Genomic DNA, 23,012 nt, shown 5'->3' with positions numbered 1-23,012 from the left:
GGTGACGTTCGTCAATAACAGAATCTCGTTATGGAAATTGACTAGTCTATAAGTGACTTTAAAAAACAAAAAAAAAATCAAAAATATTCGAAAAAAAAAACAGCTCTCAACGAGATTTCGAGTTTTATGTTTTATAGTAAAATTAACCATGAGACCCAAACTAGCATTTTGGTCGCCTTTCTTCTTTTAGGAATGAAAAAATGTTCAATTTAGTAGCGTGAAATGTATTCTTGAATTGATATTTCTGTAGAAAAAATCTTAATTTGAACGAAAATTAAGCTAAAAAGTGAACAAAATTGTCCAAATGTCGGGTGTTCACACAAAATTTTAAACCACGATAACTCCTGGGAAAAAGCAAATTTCAAAAAAGTTCAAACTTCAAACAGTACAAAAAAGTTCAAAAGTTCAAATTTCAAAAAATTTCCTAACTCTACGCTGGACGAGCTTTTTAATAATACCACTCACATTTCTCAACGATGAATATATCGATCGGCCAAAATTGACTGAAGAAAAAAACCCGTTTGAGTATATAGTTCCTCCCCCCACAAGTGGGGTCGGAACAATGAATTTAATTTTATTCTGTAAAATAAATATAAAAACGGTATTTAAATTGCACTATTCTCTATATTTGATTTCCACAATTATGATCACTGAAACCTTCGTTTGAAATTCATTTCGAATAATCTTTGTTCAATAAATTTTAAGGGCGAATTTACACACACACACACATATATATATACATATATATATATATATATATATATATATATATATATATATATATATATATATATATATATTGCAAAAGTTACATAGCTATAGTTAAATCCTGATAAAGCTTTAACAAAAAAACCATGAAATGATTTTTTTCTTGCTCTGTTTGTGCGTTGATCACAATTTTACCAATAAATTTGCTTGTAGTTACATGCAAGAGCCCAGATTTAAGACAAAAGATTTATCGTTACGTTTTAAAACGCACTCCATGATACGTGCTTTTTAGCCTCGTTTCTGCGTTTCCTAAGTTCTCTAATCGCGTTTCGGTTACTAATTTTGGTAACTAATTTTGGTAACTAATTTCCCGAAAAATGAGAGACATATCCGAAATTTGCCCCCTAAGACATCAGAATTAAGACCCTAAAAATCTATCGTTCTTGACAGAAGGGTTTGGCCTTTTAATTTGAATAATTTTGAAGTCAACAAGTTAGCAACAGCAGTTCATCCTGTAATTTTATCTTTTATTTTTTTGCCTACGTAAAATTAATCTAACTTTATTTCCATCGGTTGATAATTTAGACTGGAATGGGAGTGTTGATGACAATCAAAGGACGACCAGAGCTGACTGCCAACATAGTCCCAGTGGACATAGTTGCTGACGTCATCATTGCAGCCCCCTGGTTCAGGGCACACAGAAAGTAATTATGAAATGGATTTCTTATATTGGCTTAAAATTTACAATTAAGAGTATCATAAAAAAAAACAAAAAAGTAAGATTTTTTAATGGTAAACGCTTAATAACGCAAGATTATTTCGTGCGATCTGAAACCTTTGCTTTTGTTTTTTTCTTTAAAAACTGAAGCAGAGCAGAATCATGGAAAACCATTGGAGAACCTTTTTGGAAACTATTAGGTTCCTTAGAAAGGACCAAATTGATCTGTGAAGAAACTGGAAACTTGATACAGGTATGTGTATTTAAATTGTAAAAGAAAATCCCTTCTTTTTGTTAGACTGTACCAAGGATTATCCCTGCGACAACGAGCAGATAGATTTGAGATTACCCGAAACAAAAATTCGAACGGTTTCCAACAAAAAAACTACGTGTATGTTGCTCTAATGCGTAACTCTTATCTACGTAACTTTGATGAAATCAATGAGAAAATTTTGTTTTCGTTGAGACCCACGAATTGGTTCCAGAGGTAAGCCAGAATTAGCATTTAAAAAAATAACGTCCCAGGTTGAGGTGCTGGACGGATGTGACCTCTAATCACACCGTTCCAGACAAGAGTAATCTCTGTTCAGACCATACCAAACCGAAGTAACATCTGGTCAGGCTAATGTGCGCCCGAAACTTCGTGGGCACTCGAACTGAGCTCGAAGAAGCTGTACCTGCTCAGAACATCCCAGACGGAAAAGACTACTGATCATACTGAAATCCAACTATTTTCGAAACTATTGCGTGACCTTGGCGCAGACCAACTTCTGACCATTGTCCAGATATTTGTGCGTTTGAAATGGCCTCTGATCAGAACATGCCGAGACTGCAATTGTCCCTGATCGGACCATTTACTACATCTTCATATTGCTCGAAAGTCACTTCTGCTCAGACTCAAGTGAGCTTTAAATTGCCTATGATCCGACCCAAGTGCGCTCAAAATCGGCTCAGATCAGACCCAAGCGCAATCGAAATGGCATCTGGTTAGACTCAAGTGCACTCAAAATTGGCTCTGATCAGACTTAAGTGTGCTCCAAATTGCCTCTAATCAGACTCAAATGCACTCGAAATACTCTCATCACAGATTGCTTTTAATTGTGATCAAATCAATTTTCTTATTGACTAACATGCCATTGTTACAAGTACCTGAAAGAATATATGAAAACAGACAGCTTTCCAAATAAATATTTTGCTCTGCAGTTACTCAAAATTGCTTGTTAATGGGACGGTCAGCAACTGAACCCCTTGTTTCTAATCAGCGCTATCAAATGAGTCTTTCTTCAGAGTGCTGCTTTTTTCTTAATTATCGGCATGGCAAATATTTCGCACTAAACAAAATTTTGAAAGAATTGAAACAAGACGAAGGCGCTAGAAACTGAGGCTGATCAGACCCAATTTTGCTCAAAGTCTTTCTTGATCAGACTAATATGCGAATCAGGCCATCCCAAACATTTAAACAAATCATGCAATTTTCCGATTTTTGTGTGCTCGAACCAAATCCCTGATCCTCTTGTTTTGGTCTGAGATTTTCAGAGAAAAAAATCTGAATGGTAAACCTGAAGTTGAAATTGTACATACAACTATTACACAAATGTACACACTAAACAGCTACCGTATACATTTAGACAATTTAAAAAACCTAATGAGAGAAGCCGAAATGAGGAAATCTGGTTGGATGTTTCAAAGAGGAAAATCAATAAAACTATATTTTTCGTATAAAAATTCTGTTTTTGCAGCTATAGAGAATTAGCCTTTAACTCACAATTTATTCCTAAAGTAAGCAAAATAAATGATGACTGTTATTTGAAATCGAGTTATTTATCTTATCTGTTTCGGACTTTTAATATTAAACAAGGGGCTTCAAACTATGCTAATGATATCTACAAGATTAATCTCTCTTATTTCCATCTCCCTTATAATCGAAAAAAACTTACAAAACGTACTTAAATCAAACCAAGAAAGGAGTTTTGTTTTCAAAATTAATAAATTTGAGTTTGATAGACAAGCAAGAATTAAGAGAACAATTTTCAGAACACAAAAATATGAAGCCTATAATTTATGAATGTTTGCACATCGCTATGTCAATCCAAAAAAAAATCTTTTTAAACGGTTTTATATGTTATTCAACAAAACATTCGTTCGAAAAACAATGTAAAGAACACATTAGCGAGAATCAGATAGGCACATAACGATTACTTAGAGTTCTACAAGGTTTGTTTTAAAAAAAATACCGTTTACAGTATATTGTGACACTGAAATTTAACACAAAAACCGTAAGAAAGAACTTTTTTCTATCATCTAGTAACTGAATGTAGTTATTCCGATCCGATGATGTGGTGCCCATCTACTTTCAACTCTCTTTTTATATCTGGAAAAACGTAATTGGTTGCAAAAACTAAACGTTGTCATGGACGTAGATAATGATAAAAGTCGGGGCAATAAACATTTCATTGGTCTGTTTCGAGGATATGCAGATAATTCACTTAATTTAAATGTTAAGAAACCAAAATTTGTACGACTATACTTCTATAGTCGGTCATAATATGCAATACTTCTATTCAGTTAAAAAACAAGCTGAAAAAAATTAATGTTAAAAGGAATAGCTAATCCATAAGGAAAATCCTCTTTGTTTGAGTTCAGACGTGTCAGAATGCTAAATGCATTTAGATTATTTTCATCACATTATTTAGATGTAGCTTCGAACACAATATACAACAAAGCAAGTCAACTTGTTTACCCACATGGTTAAAACAAGAAATATTGGGTATATAAAATGAATGAAACAGTTTTTTGATCATATTAAGTTTTCTACACTAATTTAAAACAAGAAAAACATATCATATAAGGATTACCTGGAAGATAAAGAGATTTTTATTCGTTAACAAGAAACAATGAAAGACTTTATATAAATATACTTAAAACAAGATGTAGGTATACTACAGATGTTTCATAAAAGGTCCAACGTTATGTGGTGACAGACTCTAAAAATTATTGAAATTGAACATCTCTCTAAGCGCATCATTGTTGTTGTTTGTTCAATAACTGATAAACTTTCTATCTTGTTGATAAAACTATCTTTTCCAATAACATTCCGAGAGATTCATATCAAATTCATTTGCATCATGAGTGTTTTTATTTCCATTTTTGTTCCCAAGTGTCACTATAAGATGCTATGGTCTTATCATTGCATTTTCCATTCCAAGATTATGTATGAAATTAGATTCATTAGCTACTTTTTTATAAAAAGATTTTGGTTTCAACGTAACTGAAGCCAATGATTTCTTCTAATGTTTAATCCTTTGTGTTATTAGTCTATAGTCAATACTAGGATGAACTGAAGGTACACACAAAGGGGTATCTCTAATTTCTGTAGTTCCATCATTAGGTACTGCGTTAACACTATGTTGTTCTGCAACTAACACATACAAATGTCTTATTTAGGCACCAATATCATCTCCTTTGAGTTGATTACCTGTATTCGCACGATTTCTATCAAAACATTATTAACTTTCGTCAACAGTACTTGTAAGCAATATTTAAATTAAAAAAAAAATTAGAATGACGACAGTCAAAAAGTTCTTCTATACTTCTACCACTTGTCTAATATTAGCTTCAATAAAATATATTCCGCCAGCATTATCTAATACAACAAATTGAATCTGAAGAACTAAATTATATTTAATTAAGTAACTTCCCTCGCTTTTAAGAACAATATTAAAATCAGTATTACCAGTTTTCAATGATGCTTTTAATTTTTTTTTATTTGCATTTCTGGATACCATTGTTATAAACAAATTTGTGTCCAGATTGAAGTCCAAGCACACATATCAAAATAAAGCTATAGTTAAAGTCAATTAAATCCAATGGCTTTTTATACGAGATAAGTATAGTTTCAGATCGGTCTAACTTCTTGGAAGCTCAATCAAACCTTTAGTTTCATTAGATGTAGAGTAGAATTCAATGATCGCCATTAAAGTAAATGTGTGCTATTTTGTTGCATAACGCGTTAGCGACAAACTTCGATACAACGCGGTAGTTGGAATAATATTAATCAATGATCATTGTGGTTCAGTTAAATTAAAAGTAAATAATATATCTGAATATTTGTCACTATCTTTATCTCCAGATATAATATTACAATGAATATTAATTGCTATTGATATCCAAAGTATCAGCTATCTTATCTGCTAATTTTTTTTTCTTTTTGTGCATTTTTTCTTAAACCCATATAAGGATGCAATTTTTCTGCGGTAGTCTACATCAAATGTTATCTTTCAATTTACCATGGTTGCTTTTGCACTGGGATATGTCAGTAACATTGATATTATATGATTTGTTAAAAACTTCATTATAAAGTATAGCAAATTAGGATAATAATTCTCACCATCTTAAAAAATCCTTTTAAACAGTATTCAATACTCTAATTCTGTGCTCAAACAAAGAAAAAACAAGTTACAGTTCTCTAACAATTTGTCAAACCAATGAAAATATGTTTTGACTAAAAAAATCGTTAAACAGTTTTTGGGGCCGACTTTACAAAAGTATTCCTTTATTATCTGCTCTTCTGGCAGTACTGCATCAAATGTCATTAGGTTTTTCATTTTTGTATAATTCTTCTGGTCCGGATAATTATTTTGTAAATATTTATTTTAAATTTTTATAACTGCTGCATCTCCAATCATTATTCTTAGATCAGCGTATTGGTTAACTGTTCGTGCGTTCACTGATATAGTTTATGACTGAACTATCAAATTGACTAATTAATACATTCTTTCTAAATTTAACTGCATTTATTGGACCAATTAGAATTATTATTAATATAAGACTGTGGGGCATCAAGCTGATAACTGTTTAACAGGTTTTTGTTCCGACCCCTCTTGAGGGGGGCGGAACTACATACTCAAATGGGATTTTTTTGTTCAGTCAATTTTGGCCGATCGATATATTCATCGTAGAGAGTTGAGACTGGTATCATTAGAAAGCTTGTCCCGCGTAAAATATGGATTTAAAAGATTTTTTTTATTTTCGTTTTTGACAGGGAGATATTGAGGTTTAAACTTTCGAGAAAATAGAGTGAATTCCGTTGATTTCATTCACGTTTTATCAGAATTTTTGACTAAAATTTCGCCAATTTTGATAAAATTTAATAAAATTTTTCAAGAATTTTTTCAAGTTTGTTTAATCCACTCTGATTCAATTTGAAGGAAGTGCACACCCAAACACCATTAACACAATCTTTGTAGACTGAAAATGGGGCTAATTGCACTTCAACTTCCGCTGAGAGTGCTCTGTGAATAAAAATTTGCCGCTTTGCTAACTTTCTTCGTTGATTATCAAAAACGCAGCATTTATTTTTGATATTTTAACTAAAAAAATCTATATCAATGACATTGCAAAAATTAAATATTCCTAATGAACAATCAGCATTAGCAGGACTAATTCTGTACCAATCTTGGACCGTTACAATCCAAAAATAGTTCGGCTTGTCGTCAGTCGATTTTTTATTTAAAAAAATTCGATCTTTTTTTATATTAATTAAATAACAGAACATTTCAAATCAAAACTCACTAGTGATAGGTCCTATTGTCTTCCTAATTAGGTCAAAATTAATTATCTAATTGATTGCTTGAAAGCTTATGGTCGTTTTGACTTTTAAAATATTTGATTTTTAATTAAAAAATGGCTTATTGAAATTTGCCTCCACTTTTCTTTTAATTTGGTCAACTTGTAGTTTAGTGTCAGCAATCAATCAGAATGAGTGCTCCTTCTTTCTGCTGAATTCAAATTTAGTCTGTATTGCGGTTATACGCCTTAAGTTATGGTGTTCTGGCTTTGATACTACTTCACATTTTTTTTAATTTTTAGGTATTTGCCCACTTTTCAAGTTATCTAGTTTTGTCAAATTATCACGTTATTATCAGTTCATATATCACATTTTTCGCGTTCAAAATAACGCACAACACAATTGATAATTATTAAATCCTTAAAGATATAGATTGTGGTTCTTTACCGCTTCGACAATACTTTCTCGAAGAATTTAATTGATTTTTTAAATTTTTTCTTTAACTGTCGTTTTTACTTTGTCTTTTTAGTCGTATTTAATTTCCTGTACAATGAACCGGTTTGATTTTTTGTCTAATTGCTACCTAGTTTCATTAATGAGTCCACATAATACACTCCAAGGGAAGGTGTCAAAAGGGATTGGTGTCTCAAAATCTAATGTTTTAAGAGAATTCGTTATGACTTTACTGGCTTCCAAACGGGTTTTTCACAAAAAAAAGTAAATGAATTTTTGATTTTTGTCAGATTTGACGTTCTTTTTGTAGACGTAGGACATATTCTTTTTGTTAAAAAGAATATGTCCTACGTATATAACAAAAGTAAATGAATTTATGATTTTTGTCAGATTTGACGTTCTTTTTGTAGACGTAGGAAGAATAGACGAAACTATTCAAATTTTTTATTTTGTAATTAATGTCTTTTATGTCTTTGGAAATAGGTTTTTTTCGAAAAAAAACAAGTATTACATGATTTTGCATTTTTTTCTTTTTTGTCTAATTGTTGCTTATTTTCAATAATGAGCGGCCACATAATACATTATCAGTGTTCGATGAAGGTGCAATCGAACATATTTTGGGGGCCAAAATATGGCTTTACGGCTTCCAAAGCATTTTCTGGAAAGTTTTAATTGATTTATAGTTTGTTGTCTATTTGCTGTCCTTTTTGTAACTGCATAGAAAATTGAATAGCAAGAGTTCTCAATTCCCTTGTATAGAAGCCATGGTTATTGTTAACCTATGGGATATTTTAGTTGATTCCTAATGGTTTTCATTACTTTGAAATTATTTGCTTTTTTTTAAAATTCAGCGAATTTTCCAACTTTAAAGTTTCTGTTCATTTTTGTCTAATTGTTACCCAGCTTTTTCATGAACTGGTGAATAATCATTTTTTTCTGGTGAATTACAAGTTATTTTTATTTATTTTCAGTTTTATCTGACACTATTTTGACTTTGTTATTAAGTTTTGTTTTTTAAAACGGACATAAGTTTTTTGATGTAATTAATGTTAGTTGTTGTTGTTTGATTTTGCCGTTCGTCTTCGCTCGCTTTCTTAATATAGGCATATCTCATCAATCTAATGCATCATTTTTTACTCCACTGAGTTATTTGCTTTGGAGGCTATCTTTTCGTGCATACACCAGTTTTTTTTTTGAAAAATACTTGAATTTTTTGTGTTTTTCCATCTGTTCCTCATTTGGTAGACATTTATGCCAAAATTGTGGATGAGCGGGGTCGGAACCTTATGTGCGATCGCACATTACCGAGCCGCCTTGTCTGATTTATATTCCCATCTATGTAGATGTAATTGCGATCTGTTTGTTTGCAAAACAAGTCCGTTAGACCAATTTCCTGATTTTCTATACCATTGTTTACAACTGAGTTGTTGCCGATATATTAACTCGTATCTACAAGATGATTTACATACAAACTATAGGGGACACCGAATATTCAATATCTGATTGTGTACTTACATTATGCCTTGCATCTTGATTCAGTGAACGTTTTCTTGTGACAAATTGGCAGTACTTCAACTCCATTATTATCAAAGTAATAACAGTTTTGTAGACTTTCTCTTGATATTACCCAAACCCAATGTGCATCTTTACCTTGATGTAATTCCAAAGCTATTTTAAGATATTTGGTATCTTTTGTATCAGTTGAATCATATTTTTTTATAATTTCAATTGATGTTTAATTCATTTGATGCCAAGATTTATTAAATTATACTTTTTGATTAAGTTTTCAAATAAACAAACAACAAACAACAAAAAAATTTTTAGCTGACAAAAAAATGATAATTTTTATCGTAGCTGCCCCCTTTATTAATTCTATCTGAAATGTGTTATACAACTAGACCAACAAAACACCACAAATTGGAACAAAATTATGGGCTACGAATACAATAAATAGAAAGAATTCAACTTGAGAAGTCACTATTATAACCTCTTGTAGATTTAGCATCAAGATCAGGTAAAACAATTTTTTTAGGCAATATACAGAAGTGTTAGATAAAAGAAAGAAGTGGAGTTTGTTATGGCAAGAGAGATTGGGAAGTTGACTTTTTTGAGGACATTCTTCGAGACATAAAATCGTCAGAAGAAGCCCAGGTTGAGGTGCCAGACCGAAAAGCGATATGTTCAGACCGTCCCAGACGGAAAGTGTCTATGTCCAGACCCTCCGAGACAGAAAGTGCCTATGTCCAGACTATCGTGCGTTCAAAATTTTTTGTGCGTTCATCGTGCGTTCAAAAGTCCAGACTTTCGTGCGTTCAAAATTGCCTATGTCCAGACTTTCGTGCGTTCCAAAGGAAAATTCATGAGCTCCAAAATTGATAATTTGTGCGTTCATGTTCAGACTATCCTGCGGTCAAAATTGCCTATGTCCAGACTTTCGTGCGCTCCAAAATTGATAATTTGTGCGTTCATGTCCAGACTATCGTGCGTTCAAAAGGACTTATGTCCAGACTTTCATGCGTTCAAAAATGCCTATGTCCAGACTTTTGTGTGTTCCATAACAAAAACCGTCCACTGCAAAATTGATATTCTGTGCGTTTTTGTCGAGGCTATCCTGCTTTCAAAAGACTTTATGTCGAGACTTTAGTGCTTTCAAAATGGCCTATGTCCAGACTTTCGTGCGTTCCAAAGGAAAATTCGTGCGCTCCAAAACTGATAATTTGTGCGTTCATGTCCAGACTATCGTGCGTTCAAAAAACTTTATGTCCAGACTTTCGTGCGGTCAAAATTGGCTGTGTCCAGACTTTCGTGCGTTTTCCAAAGGAAATTTTGTGCGCTCCAAATTTGATAATTTGTGCGTTCATGTTCAGACTATCCTGCGGTCAAAATTGCCTATGTCCAGACTTTCGTGCGCTCCAAAATTGATAATTTGTGCGTTCATGTCAAGACTATCGTGCGATCAAAAGGACATATGTCATCAAAAAATGCCTATGTCCAGACTTTTGTGTGTTCCATACCAAAAACCGTCCGCTGCAAAATTGATATTCTGTGCGTTTTTGTCGAGGCTATCCTGCTTTCAAAAGACTTTATGTCGACACTTTAGTGCTTTCAAAATGGCCTATGTCCAGACTTTTGAGTGTTCCAAACCAAAATTCGCGCACCAAAACTTACAACTGTCATAAAAAATACTATTTTTTTACTCTTAATTTTTTAAAATCTTTTCCTTGTCCTTATAGTGAGCTTTATGAATAGCGGCCCCACTAATCTTCAACAGTTGTCATTTTCCAGGTTTCCTCTTCATAGCTAATAAGTTTCAAGCCTTTGAAAATATTTTCGATTTAGAAATTTTTTCGAATTTTACGGTTCTTTTGTTTTCCTGTTAACCAATTGAAAACTTGTTTTTCCAGACCGTGTAATTTTGAACGCACCACGCCATCTTTTGCGTTCATTTCGGTCTGGACATATCGACCTTCGGTCTGGCACCTCAACCTGGGAGTTCATTTAACAGAAAGCAAAGAATTAAAGAACATCCACCGTTCCCTTCCTATCATCGCTAAAATCAATTGAAACGCTCGAACAATCAAAGTTCTACCGGAGGTCTATTCAGTATTTCCAATGATTTCAATGGTAAACTTTTAAATCCAAGTCAGGCGATATAGCAAAATCAATTTTGGATTGTTCTCCTGGAAATAGTTACGATTTCATTTAAACGGAGAGGCAACAAATAATAATAAAAAACATAAGATATCAAAATGTCGTTGTTTTGTTCTTGAACTCCCCTTAAGGGGACGATAACGTCAACAATTATCAACCATTCACACAATGATGAATTGATCAGAAATTTGCGTTTTCAATTGAAGAAGTTTCATCCCTATATTCAACTTTAATTAAAATTTGCCCATCTATGTTTGCAGATGCATATTCTAATCTGCGTTGAGTTTTAGAAATTTTGAAGATTTTAGCGGATATGTACTGTTAAATGATTGAATTTTTTCCGTCCATTTGAATTTTTTCAATCGTATAGTATGTATGATCTCTATTTCAACGTCCTTCCAAAAAATTTCAGACACAAAAATGAGCTAGCTAAAAAAACAAAACTACATAAATTAGTAGAGCAATGAAAATCAGCACAGAATTTTGATTTTAAAAAATTAAAAGTGTAGCTTACCTAATAAAGCCTTTCTTCTGATATTCAAATTAATATTTTTTCAGGATGTCCACTAAATAAACATCGTTATTTTAACGACACCCCAATTGGTACTTCCGTCCATAATTGGCCGAAGAATCGAAAGCTTCTTTAAGGACTGCTGGGATCTAACAAAGCGAGCTTATTGAAACATAGAGCACACCAAAAATTTGGGACTATTTATAAACTCAGTAAACGAGAACTGTAGTTCGAGGATTCAATTCGCTTTTTTCGACATATAGAAAGCATAACAACGTGTAAGCATTATCGGTGTAAGCATTAAGACGTGCAAAGCAACAAGTGATACTTAGACGGCAAGGTTTTTTCGATGCTCTTTTACTGGTTTTTTGTCTGATGTTATTGACGTCAAATCAGTTCGTATTCAATCGGCAATTGTCTAGAAAACCTAAAAATATTGAGCCGAAAACCAGCTTAACCGATACATATCATGGTTATATTTTCTTAAAATTAGGTTAATTGAACTTTTTCGGAACATTCTACGTATATTAGAACGTATTTAATTCTTATTTTAAAGTTTAGAAATACTCGAATCTGATTGGCTAAAATTCGTTGTTTTATTTACTTCGTAACATCCTCCGGCCCGGAAGAAGATGTTGGGAAAACTGGTACAAGTTTTACAAGCGGGCGGACAAGTGAACCAGTCGACGTACGTAAAACGGCGGAGCGCGCGACGCTATCGGAGCCGTAACGGAGTTCCACAATCCGAGCGGTTGGGTAGTAACCCCTAGGGTTGGTTTCTTCAACTATCCAAACCAAGTCACCGGTCTTAAGGTGTTGCTCGGCAGGCGTCTGCCACTTAGAGCGTCGGTTCAGTGTCGGTACGTACTCTCTGATCCAACGGGACCAGATCGCATTAGCGTACGACTGCGCACGGGCGTAGCGTTCACGGTGGTCAAGCTCATTATTGCCGACAACAGACGGAATACCGGTAGAGTATTCTCCTAAAAGAAAGTGGTTGGGCGTTAAAGCGTTCAAATCGCACGGATCGGCGCTTACGGGTGTTAAAGGACGCGAATTGAGGGCATTCTCCACGAGACAAAAGGTAGTATGCAGTACCTCATCCGTGAGGCGACGCGTGCCAAGAATAGTGTACAACACGCGTTTGAAGCTGCGTACCAACCTCTCCCAGATACCACCTTGATGTGGTGCACTGGGTGGATTGAACCTCCACTTTATACCTTTGTGAGCGAGCTCAGCTGCAATGTTGACAACGTTCCACTTTTCAATGCTTTCTCGGAGTTCTTTCTCCGCCCCAATAAAGTTAGTGCCATTGTCCGACCAAATCATGGCAGGTGTACCTCTACGTGACACAAACCGCTCAACTCCCATAACACAAGAACTGGTGTCCATGGATGTAACTATCTCGACATGGACAGCGCGAGTAGTGAGACAGGTGAAGAGGAAGCCCCACCTTTTCTCAGTAGTACGGCGGACAGTAACATAGAAAGGCCCAAAGTAGTCAACGCCAGTGTTCGTGAAGGGAGGAGACTGGTAAGCAAGTCTCTCCTTAGGTAAGTCAGACATGATTGGTTGCATAGTTACAGCTTGGAATTCTCGGCATCTTAGGCAGTGTGCTTTGATGGAACGCAAGGATGATCTTAGTTTCAGTACTGTGTAGTGTTCCTGCACAATTGATCTTAGGTATTCAACGCCCTGATGGTAATGCTTTACGTGCGTGTGTTCAAGGAACAGTTTTACAAATGGATGACGTGCATCTAAGATGATTGGGTGCTTTACGTTGAACCCAACTTCAATTAACCGCTTGATGCGGCCCGAGGAACGGATTAGCCCATTTGGACTAATAAACGGTGAATGTGGAGCAATTCGGCTACTCCGTTTAACGAATTTATTGTCAATGAGATCTTTTCTTTCGGCTTCAAAAGACTCTCCTTGCACCAAATACTGTAGATGACGCTCGGCTTCGTCAAGCTCAGTAGGGTCGGTAATGCTACCATCGGGGTTACGGTAGCCGGCATGTTTCGGCAAAAGCCGGAGAACGTACGCGGCAATGCGCAAGTACTTTTGATAAGAACTAAACTTATCAAATGGGAATAACGACGGAACGGGAGTTGTCTGTTTTTTAACAGATGTAGCGAGAGAGACAGTGTCTTCTATGATGACTGCTTGGTTGACGCCAAGTTTGATGTTATTAATGACGTCTTTGTTCGGCACGAAAGGGAACCTTGTGTTAATTAAGAAATGTGGACCATTGACCCAACTGCTTAGTTGCAAAACCTCAGCGGACATTCCACGCGTGCCAGCGTCAGCTGGATTATCCTTAGTTGCGACGTGGTTCCATTGGTCAACGTTGGTATACTCCAAAATTTCACAAACGCGGTTTGCTACAAAGATTGGTTGCTTTTCATTAGAGTTTATCCACTGAAGAACGGTCGTGCTGTCTGTCCACATGAACACTTGGTTAACAGTTACAGTAAGTGCCTGAATAATTTCGTTCTTCAGCCGAGCGGCAAGTAGAGCTGCTTGCAATTCCAGTTTAGGGACAGTCATTATTTTCATTGGCGCCACGCGCGCTTTCCCCAAAACAAACGCAAGCTCTGTTTTTATCTTGCCCGTAGGGGTTGTTACTCGGGCTCGAAGAAATGCGACGGCACTAAAAATATCCTGGGAACTGTCACCGAACATATGCAACTCTGTATTATGAAAGGGTCCACTAAAGTAACTTCGAGGAATTTTGATGTTTTCAAGCTTTGGTAAGTACGCACTCCAGACCAAAAATCTTTGAACCATGTCCTGTGGGAGCTCGTCATCCCATTGCTGTCCTGTGACACGCCAGATGTCTTTTAAGAGCAATCGCGCACCGACGGTAAACGGTGCGACAAGACCAATGGGGTCAAAGACTTTCGAGACAAGACTTAGGACCAAGCGTTGCGTGAGGGACTTGGTGATAGCGCAGCTTGTACCCCTACTCACAACTAAAGTGTCATTAGTGTGATCCCACTTTAACCCTAGCACATGCGATGAATCCTCCTGACATGAAACAATAACCTTGGGCTCAGTAGATTGAGGCGAACCATCAATTCGATCAGCCAGATTTTGCACATTGCTTACAAACTTTGTAAGCTTGAACCCACCGAGATGGAGAAGATGTACCAATTCCTTCGATCTATTGATGGCTTTCTCAGGAGACTCCACTGAGTCAAGGTAATCGTCCATGTAGAAGTTTTCAAGGACGGCTTTTGCAGCTTCGGGGTAAAACTTGGCATTGTCTCTCGCCGTGCGTTGTAATGCATAGTTGGCGCATGTGGGTGAGTCTTTAGCCCCGAATATATGGCGCGTATATTGATACACTACAACGTTAGTTGTGGGGTCCTCCCGCCACAGAAAGCGAAGTGATGGTTGATCTGATGGTAATACACCAACCTGTAGAAACATTCCCTCGATGTCGGCAGAGACGGCATATGGATGTTGTCGGAAGCGAAGAAGTACGTAAATAAGGTTTTGGAGCAGATCAGGGCCAGTGAGCAAAGATTTATTCAGTGAGGCGCCATGAAATTTTGCTGCTCCATTGAGCACCCTACGCATCTTACCCGGTTTGTTCGGGTTTAAAACCGGATGGTGGGGTAGGTACCACTCTTTATCGGACCGATTCTCAACCTTGTGAGCGTCCGGAACCTCAATTACATACCCCTTGTTTAGGTCTTCCTTGATGGTACTAGTATACTTCTCTCTAAGGTCTTCATCCTTAGCCAATCGTTTTTCGAGAGATTTTAGTTGCACAAGGGATGAGAAGTAATTATTTGGGAGCTTGGTGTTATCTGCTGCCCACAGCATTCCGACATCGTATCTCAGGCCATTGTGTATGGTGGTACTCTCAAGGATTTCGTGAGCCCTTGCGTCTGCTGCAGATCTTGAGTCGACCTGCTTGTTTGCCCCGAATGATTCAATGTCGTACCATGACTTTACTTGACTTGCTAACTCATTGTCTTGTTCGATATTCACTTTAAAGCACGTTGAGGTTAAACACGAACTTGATGGTAACGGACCGCTTAAGACCCAACCTATGGGCAAGCGTACGGCAACGGGTGAACGCTTCTCATCGGCAGAGAAGTATTCTAACGGGCGGATGGCGTGATAGACATCTTGTCCGAGTATCATCTCAATGTCTTTATAGGAATATGTTACGGGATCAAGGACTGCTAAGTGTGGGTAAGTCTCTTGCAGGGCCTGTACATTAATTATATCTGAGCCGACGTTCAGACTCTCTTTAACGAAAGGGTTGACGGTGAATGGTTCGAAATCTTGTTGTTCTCTTGGTTTCACAGTAACTTCAACAACCCTAGTATCAACTACTTCTTCGGTATTAATACCCTTGACAGTTAGCTTTAGTGCTTTACCGTGCAAACCGAGTCTATCTGCGAGACTACCGGCCACCCAAGAGTTACTGCAGGCGGTATCACACAAAACTAAAGCCTTGGTATCTAAACCGGACGAATTGACCAACTGCAATTCAGTCACCTGAAGGAGCCCCTTAACATCAGTAACAGATGACATTGTTGTGGTCTTATTAGGCTGGAGTTGACTAGAAGCTGCTTTACTTTGCCCTGTGTTGCCAGAAGGTTGAATGGTATTGGAATTTGTCGACTGTTTTGTTGGGAAAACCCTATCTGCTCCATGCAATAGTGTGTTATGCGAACTATTGCACCCTTCTGCTCGGCACTTTCTTGGTTGAGGGCACTGGCGGAATGTGTGCTTGTCCCGTAAGCACGAAAAGCAAAGTTTATTATCTGCCACCAACTTAGCCCTCTGGGTTGGAGTCTTTTCCTTGAAAACTCGACACTCCCATAGCCGGTGGTTACCTTTGCATACAATGCAGCGAGAGTAAGTGTTTGTGGAAGAAGATGGCATTTGCTTCTTTGTTTCCCTTTGTTGTGAATTTGATGCAAACACTTTTGAGGCTGTTTTGGTCTTGGTTACTGAAGTGCTGTTATCTTCAGGCCTTGCCTTGGTTGCGCTTTGTTTCATAAGATCGTGGGCCTCAGCCTTTTCTTTAAGCCAGTCGTTAAAGTCAAGGAGGGTAGGCTTAACCCAGTGCTTCTTAACCGTAAAGAGTGACCATGACTCTTTCATGTTTGGTGGTAACTTCTGTACCGCTTGGTTAAGTAGGGAAGCGCTCTTCAGGTCAGCATCATATGATAGTGACTTGAAAACCCCAACGAGGCTGGATATGGCTGCAGAATAGTTAATGATGTTATCACTATTGTGCATTTTAAGAGGCGGAAAGTTGCTTAGTTTATCCAAGTGTGGACTTACGACTGCCTGTGGCTGGCCAAATTTACGTTCCAAAGTCCTTAGTGCATCCTTGTACATTAAACCACAGTAAGCAAACTCGGCGATTGCAATCTTTGCTTTACCAGTGACGAGTGTCTTAAGGTATGTCAATTTAACGTCATCAGTGAGCGTTTGCGAGTCAATCGCGCTTTTGAATTGACCATACCACTCGTGCCATTGCAATGGATCGCCATTATACTGAGCAAGTTTCCATTCTGGCAAGGGGTCATTTTTCTTGCTGGTTATTGCATCAGCTAATTCCCTAATCAATGACGCATTGTCCGGTATCGGAGGGGCAGGTGCAGACACCTGCGGACCACTCCAACTCAACGGAGTGGGCCCAACATAAGGGTATGTTGGCTGAAAAACCGGAGTGGCCAGACCAGATACAATATTACTTGTAGTTGCAATCGGGTTTTCCTGATGTGTGCCGGATGGTGATTGCATATCAATCAAAATGGGTGAATTCGAATATATTTGTTGTGGAAAATTAGTGGCTGATGGTGCAATGTGTGCCTGTACATTTGGAGCAACATTATTTACGGTGGTAGCGTCTTGGTTGACTAATGACGGTCTGTGCTGTGGAAAACGCCAATGACTCATATTTGGCACAAAATTTTGGCCGAGGGGGATATTGGGCATATTTGGGACAGGAGCAGCAACGGAACGTACAGCTTTGTGTACTGGGTTATTATTATTCTGGAATGTTTTGACGAGAGGCTGATTATCCAAAGTGGCTTGTGGGATGGGAGCAGTGAGGTTAGGTGCAAAGACTGGGTTCGGAATCGGAAGGACGTTAGGATGAGCGGGTTCGGAGTTGTGCTGTTGAATGTTTGGACTTGGTGGGGCGCTTGGGTGCAGGGGAACGTTGATTGCGGGGGCTGGATGATTTGTTGTCGGAAAAGGAGGAAGAGTGGCGTTTGGTGCTCGGGGGACAAAATTAATTTGTTGTCGGGGGCATATACGCTGGGCCAAATGATTCTCGGGCAGACTTGATGTTTCAGGTCCCCTGGATTGCGAAATTTGAAGTTGTGCGTTGGGAAAAACCTCGGTTGTAATATTCTGATTTTCTTGTGGTGCGAACGTCTGTTGTGGAATGGGCTGTTGAATGGGCGGTGAAGACGCCCCTGGTGCGTGTACAGAAGGCGGCTGACTATCCACGGTTCCTTGGTTAGTTATGCTTGGGAGCGCCGTGCCTTGCTGGCCTGTTTGATTCATTTGCGCCCTTAGGTGCGCCTGGTACAACGCCTGTGTGTTAGCAGCAGCCAAAAAATTTTCAGGTGGAGTATAATAGGGGTCGAGTTGCTGCAAGGTCTCATTGCTTAAAATGTAATTGCCTCGACAATTTTTTTGGAATGGAATGCCTTGAAATTTCAGTGTTCTGATCTTCCACTGTTTTGCCGTTGTTGTGGCTAGGACATTCTGGAGGGTCAATCATAACCTTTGGTTCGCTAGTTTTCTCCTCATTGTGAAAACTTAAAGCAAGTGAGGTGTTGATCCAATCTTGGACAGCCTTTTCACTTCTCATTGAGCTCCTAGCACTTGCAGTTGTTTCAGATTGGCTACCTTTAGAAACGGCGTCCAGCAATTCAAATTCTTGCAGAGTTGCCTCTGCCAACCGTTTCCTGTTGTTTTCCTCCAGTTCATCCAATTCCATTTGCTTTTTCTGTTTAGCAAGGCGAATGGCTGCTTCATTCTGTTTTTCAATTTCTTCACGCTTCATCTTAGCAATTACGTAATCATGTTTACGCTGACTAGATGTTTTTGACGATGTCATAATTGAGGGAAGTCTAGAATGAATGGAAGCCCTCGGTTCCTGAAACTCACTCACTTTATCATCAGCAGAGTTGATGTAGTTTCGTGCTGAAGTGAGGATCTTGTCGTTCTTGGTTGTCATTGCCTCTAAGTAAGACTCTAGTGAAGGAACAAGTGCACTTGGATCCTCCGTTTTTCCAGCAAATGCAATCAGGTCCTCATTTTTGTCTACAACGGTCATAAATGCATCGTTGCACTTTGTTACTAGGCGTTCAACTTTCACTCGCCTACTCTGAATATTTATACAATGAAGGATATCTTCATGTATAGCATGCAAATCAGCTTCACGCTTTGACCTGGCAGCGTACAACTTTTTGACTTTTTGATCAAGACTATTAGACATCACGATGTTATTATTTCCAAAGCCCAGCTAACCTACCACTGCACACGGTTATCTTTTATATGCACACTCAAAACAAACCTAATACACGCAAAACAAACCCAACGCAAAAAGGCCCCAAACACAGCACAACGTAGACAGTCTGCAAAACAAACCGCCCAAAGAGCAAAAAGGGTCGTCGAGCACACAGTGCCCGACAAAAACAGAAGTGGGGGGCTGAACGCTATGCGCTCAACGCGGAGGGAGACAAAGGACACACGGGAAGTCGAGCGAGCAACGCGCGACGGAACGGAGACGTTACGGACGGAATATCGAGCGAGTAACGCGCGACGCGAGGGAAACGGGACAGACGAGAAGTCGAGCGAGCAATGCGCGACAGAACGGAAACGGGACGTGCGGGAAAGCGAGCGAAAAACGCGCAACAACGAAACGGGACGGTGCGAAAGAACGGGCGGGAAATGAAGTCGGGAAGACCTATGTTAGCAGACCACAGCAAAAACTCAACCAAACAACCTAGCCGTAACTCCAGAACAAACTTAAGTCACACCCTAGGAAGAAGGAGAGAAGCTACTGCAAGACAATCTAATATAGTTCATAATGGGGCTATAACGACAAATTTAATGGCAAACTAATTTACGACAATTAAGTAGTACACTAAAAGGATGAAAAGGTTGAGAAAATTACTAGCCGTAACTCCAGTATAAACTTAAGTCCCATCCTAGCAAAACCCAAACCGTAACAAACAATCAGCATACTAACGTTATTAAATAAACTACAGCAAAATTGAATAAACTACAATAGTGTGTTTGTAGACTAAGATAGTTGGAAAAATCGAGAAACAATCCAGCCGTAACTCGAGAATAAACTTAAGTCACACCCTAGAAGGCAACAGGACCAAACCAACTAGCAATCGTACAGGTACACACAAACATACAGCAGCAAAATCAATATACTACAACAGAAGGGCTAGTAAATTAGTAAAGTTGAAAAGTCAACGGACAATCCAGCCGTAACTCGAGAATAAACTTAAGTCACACCCTAGAAAGCTATAAGACCTAAACAGCAAACCAGCATACTAGCATACTCAACATACTACAGCAAAACAACAACATACTTCATCACATATGACATACTACATCGGAAATCGGAAAAGTAGCGGAAAAAACGAAAGGCGAAGTTTTGGGAGAGCGACGTTATTGAAAAAAAATGTAACACGGAAAATTGAAGAGTGAAAGGACGAAAAGGACACGGACGATACGGTACATAAAAGAGTGACGAGGAAAATTATAGGGATTCGTTCAATTTTTTCTGTAGGCCGGAGGTTGTTAAAAACTTTACAATCTTTTGTGTTTATTGAGTTTCACTCAGTTAACGAACCTTCTTGTTGAGAAAATGATTTTTTGACAAATTTGTCAAAATTTTATGCATTTGTCCAATTTTTTCAAGTTTTGGTCAATTTTTTGCAAATTCTTGATTACGGAACGGTAATCCAGTGAACTTGACGGTTTTATGCTCGAAAGTACCTTTTATCAATATTCGGTATTGATTTTCAAAAATATTTCGAATTGCCTTAAAATTGACCAAAAGTTTTCAAAATTGAACAATTTAGCATAATGTTTTCTCGATTTTTTTCTATATCAGCGGTAATTTTTTGACATACGAACCGACTTGATCAATTTTTCTCAATTTCTGATAAATCTACCAAAAATTTTCAAAATCGATGTTTTTTCGTCTCAAAAATTATGTTTGTGCGGTTAATGGTGACGGACTATCTTTATCGATGAGCTAATCCGGTATTTATAATAAGGTATTACATTACTTTTAGGGGTTGGAGTTTGCCGTCTAAATTTAAAAATTCAGCTAATACAATAACGAGTTTAGTTTATGTGTGTTTTGTTTCTGTCTTACAGTTTTTTGCATCCACTCAATTTTGATTGTATGCATCTCCATCGACTGAGCTCAGTTTTTTCTCAACATCGGTGTTCTGAGAGAAGCTGGCACCTGGCTCCTCGAATCGCACATGAAATGGGAAACAGCATCCCGATTAACCAGAACCCATGTTGTTTCGGCAGAGCACAAATTCTTTTTTGCTTCACCCACATGAGCGGTAGTAATCTCAACATTATCTGTAGGGTTTGAGTTCCCTACAGCGTCAGAGGACCAAAAGTAACAGCTCAAATAACTTAACATTGTGTGTAATAGGAATAATTTTGTTAGGCAGAATGAAATATTGAATATTTTCTGATCAACTGCTTCGACGCTCGCCAAGTCAGATGTAGTTTGATGTACTTAGCCGGGAGCGGCACCATATAAACTCAGTAAACGAGAACTGTAGTTCGAGGATTCAATTCGCTTTTTTCGACATATAGAAAGCATAACAACGTGTAAGCATTATCGGTGTAAGCATTAAGACGTGCAAAGCAACAAGTGATACTTAGACGGCAAGGTTTTTTCGATGCTCTTTTACTGGTTTTTTGTCTGATGTTATTGACGTCAAATCAGTTCGTATTCAATCGGCAATTGTCTAGAAAACCTAAAAATATTGAGCCGAAAACCAGCTTAATCGATACATATCATGGTTATATTTTCTTAAAATTAGGTTAATTGAACTTTTTCGGAACATTCTACGTATATTAGAACGTATTTAATTCTTATTTTAAAGTTTAGAAATACTCGAATCTGATTGGCTAAAATTCGTTGTTTTATTTACTTCGTAACACTATTTTTTCATTGTTTGTGAACATTGCTTACGTCAAATGCCTATGATTGTGACATTTGTAATTGTTTTGCTCAACTTAACTTCACTTTTATTCAACATTCAAGTTTTGGAAAAAATGTGGAAATATGTGCCAAAGAACGTCACATATGTCCACAAAAGGCACAAATTTCTAAAATTGTACGTTTGGAGACTTAATGCAAATCCAATAGGTCAATGTTGTGACGCTAGAGGATACAGGGTGTGAAACAAACCACGATTGTGAAAAAATCAGTTACTGTCGATCGTCATTTTTTTTCATCAATTTCCCGGTAAGTTGCCCATGGTTTCTTTTCAAACGGTTGGCTGTTTTTTGCCCATTATACCATTATATGGTAAGAGAAAATGCGTTTAAAGAATGTGTTTTGGATTTTAAAACTATATTATCAACCGGCTAATGTTAAAGATAAAGACAAAAGAGTTCTTGTCTACACAAAATCAGCTTCCAATATTTTGCAGCCTAAATGGCAAAATCCTACTCTTTTCCAGGTTTTCATTCCCTCTATTTTGCTCAGCCGACCTTTCGTCAAAATTTTCGCAAACCCTAACAGCCTTGAACGAAATTTTTCAATAATTTTACCGGTTATACGGGAAAAAAAAATTTTTTGTTAAAACTGTTCTTTTCTCTAATATTTTTGTACTGGTTCATTCATCATTTATTCATTTTCGGGTTAACTTTCACTTTCCTCTCATTCTTAATCTTTACTTTCGTATGTACAATTTTAATTGATATAAACCTATACCAGATAATTCCTCAAATTTATATTCCGGACGGTGACCATATAAAAATAAATGAATTCAAGCTTTCAGCAGAATATCAAATGCTCTAATAGGAGAGCGAAGTAATAATTGTGAACTATGCTGTCAAATTTCACAACATTACGGTTTGCTGAAGAGTCATTTTGTGGAATAAGGCGCCAAATATGGGCTCGATTTACTCAAAAATGATTCGAAGCTTCGAAAGCGCATTAGTTGGTCAACGGATGGTTTTGAAGACAAAAATTTGTTCCTATGGTTAGGAAAACGAAAACCAAATTGTGCTCTGCAGTTTTTTCAATGTTGCCAGCTCAATGAGGCAGGTGAGTGACCCAGCAGTAGCGAATCCTGTGGAAACGGATCTGGGTATAGTAGACCCTCTGAACCCAGTGATTAATACTGAAGTTG

The 23,012-nt window shown here is 37.5% G+C and overlaps 2 protein-coding genes across 2 annotated transcripts in view; both read left to right on the top strand.

The window, feature by feature from the left end:
- LOC142351972 (putative fatty acyl-CoA reductase CG5065) overlaps positions 1–22,987 on the top strand; it is a 62,804-nt gene extending 39,817 nt beyond the window's left edge. Inside the window, exon 5 of the mRNA XM_075404269.1 lies at positions 22,915–22,987. Coding sequence (XP_075260384.1) covers positions 22,915–22,935 — 21 coding nt within the window. The 3' untranslated portion in view covers positions 22,936–22,987. The remainder of the gene's footprint in view (positions 1–22,914) is intronic.
- The window catches only part of LOC142343159 (pre-rRNA-processing protein TSR1 homolog), a 392,765-nt gene that overhangs the window by 232,310 nt on the left and 137,443 nt on the right, over positions 1–23,012 (top strand). The gene's annotated exons all lie outside the window — the stretch shown is intronic.

The sequence above is a fragment of the Convolutriloba macropyga genome, chromosome 1 (genome assembly GCF_964194025.1).
Source record: "Convolutriloba macropyga chromosome 1, txConMacr16.3, whole genome shotgun sequence".
NCBI lineage: Eukaryota > Metazoa > Xenacoelomorpha > Acoela > Convolutidae > Convolutriloba > Convolutriloba macropyga.
The sequence above is the reverse complement of the archived record's forward strand: the minus strand, read 5'-3'. Positions and strand labels throughout refer to the sequence as shown.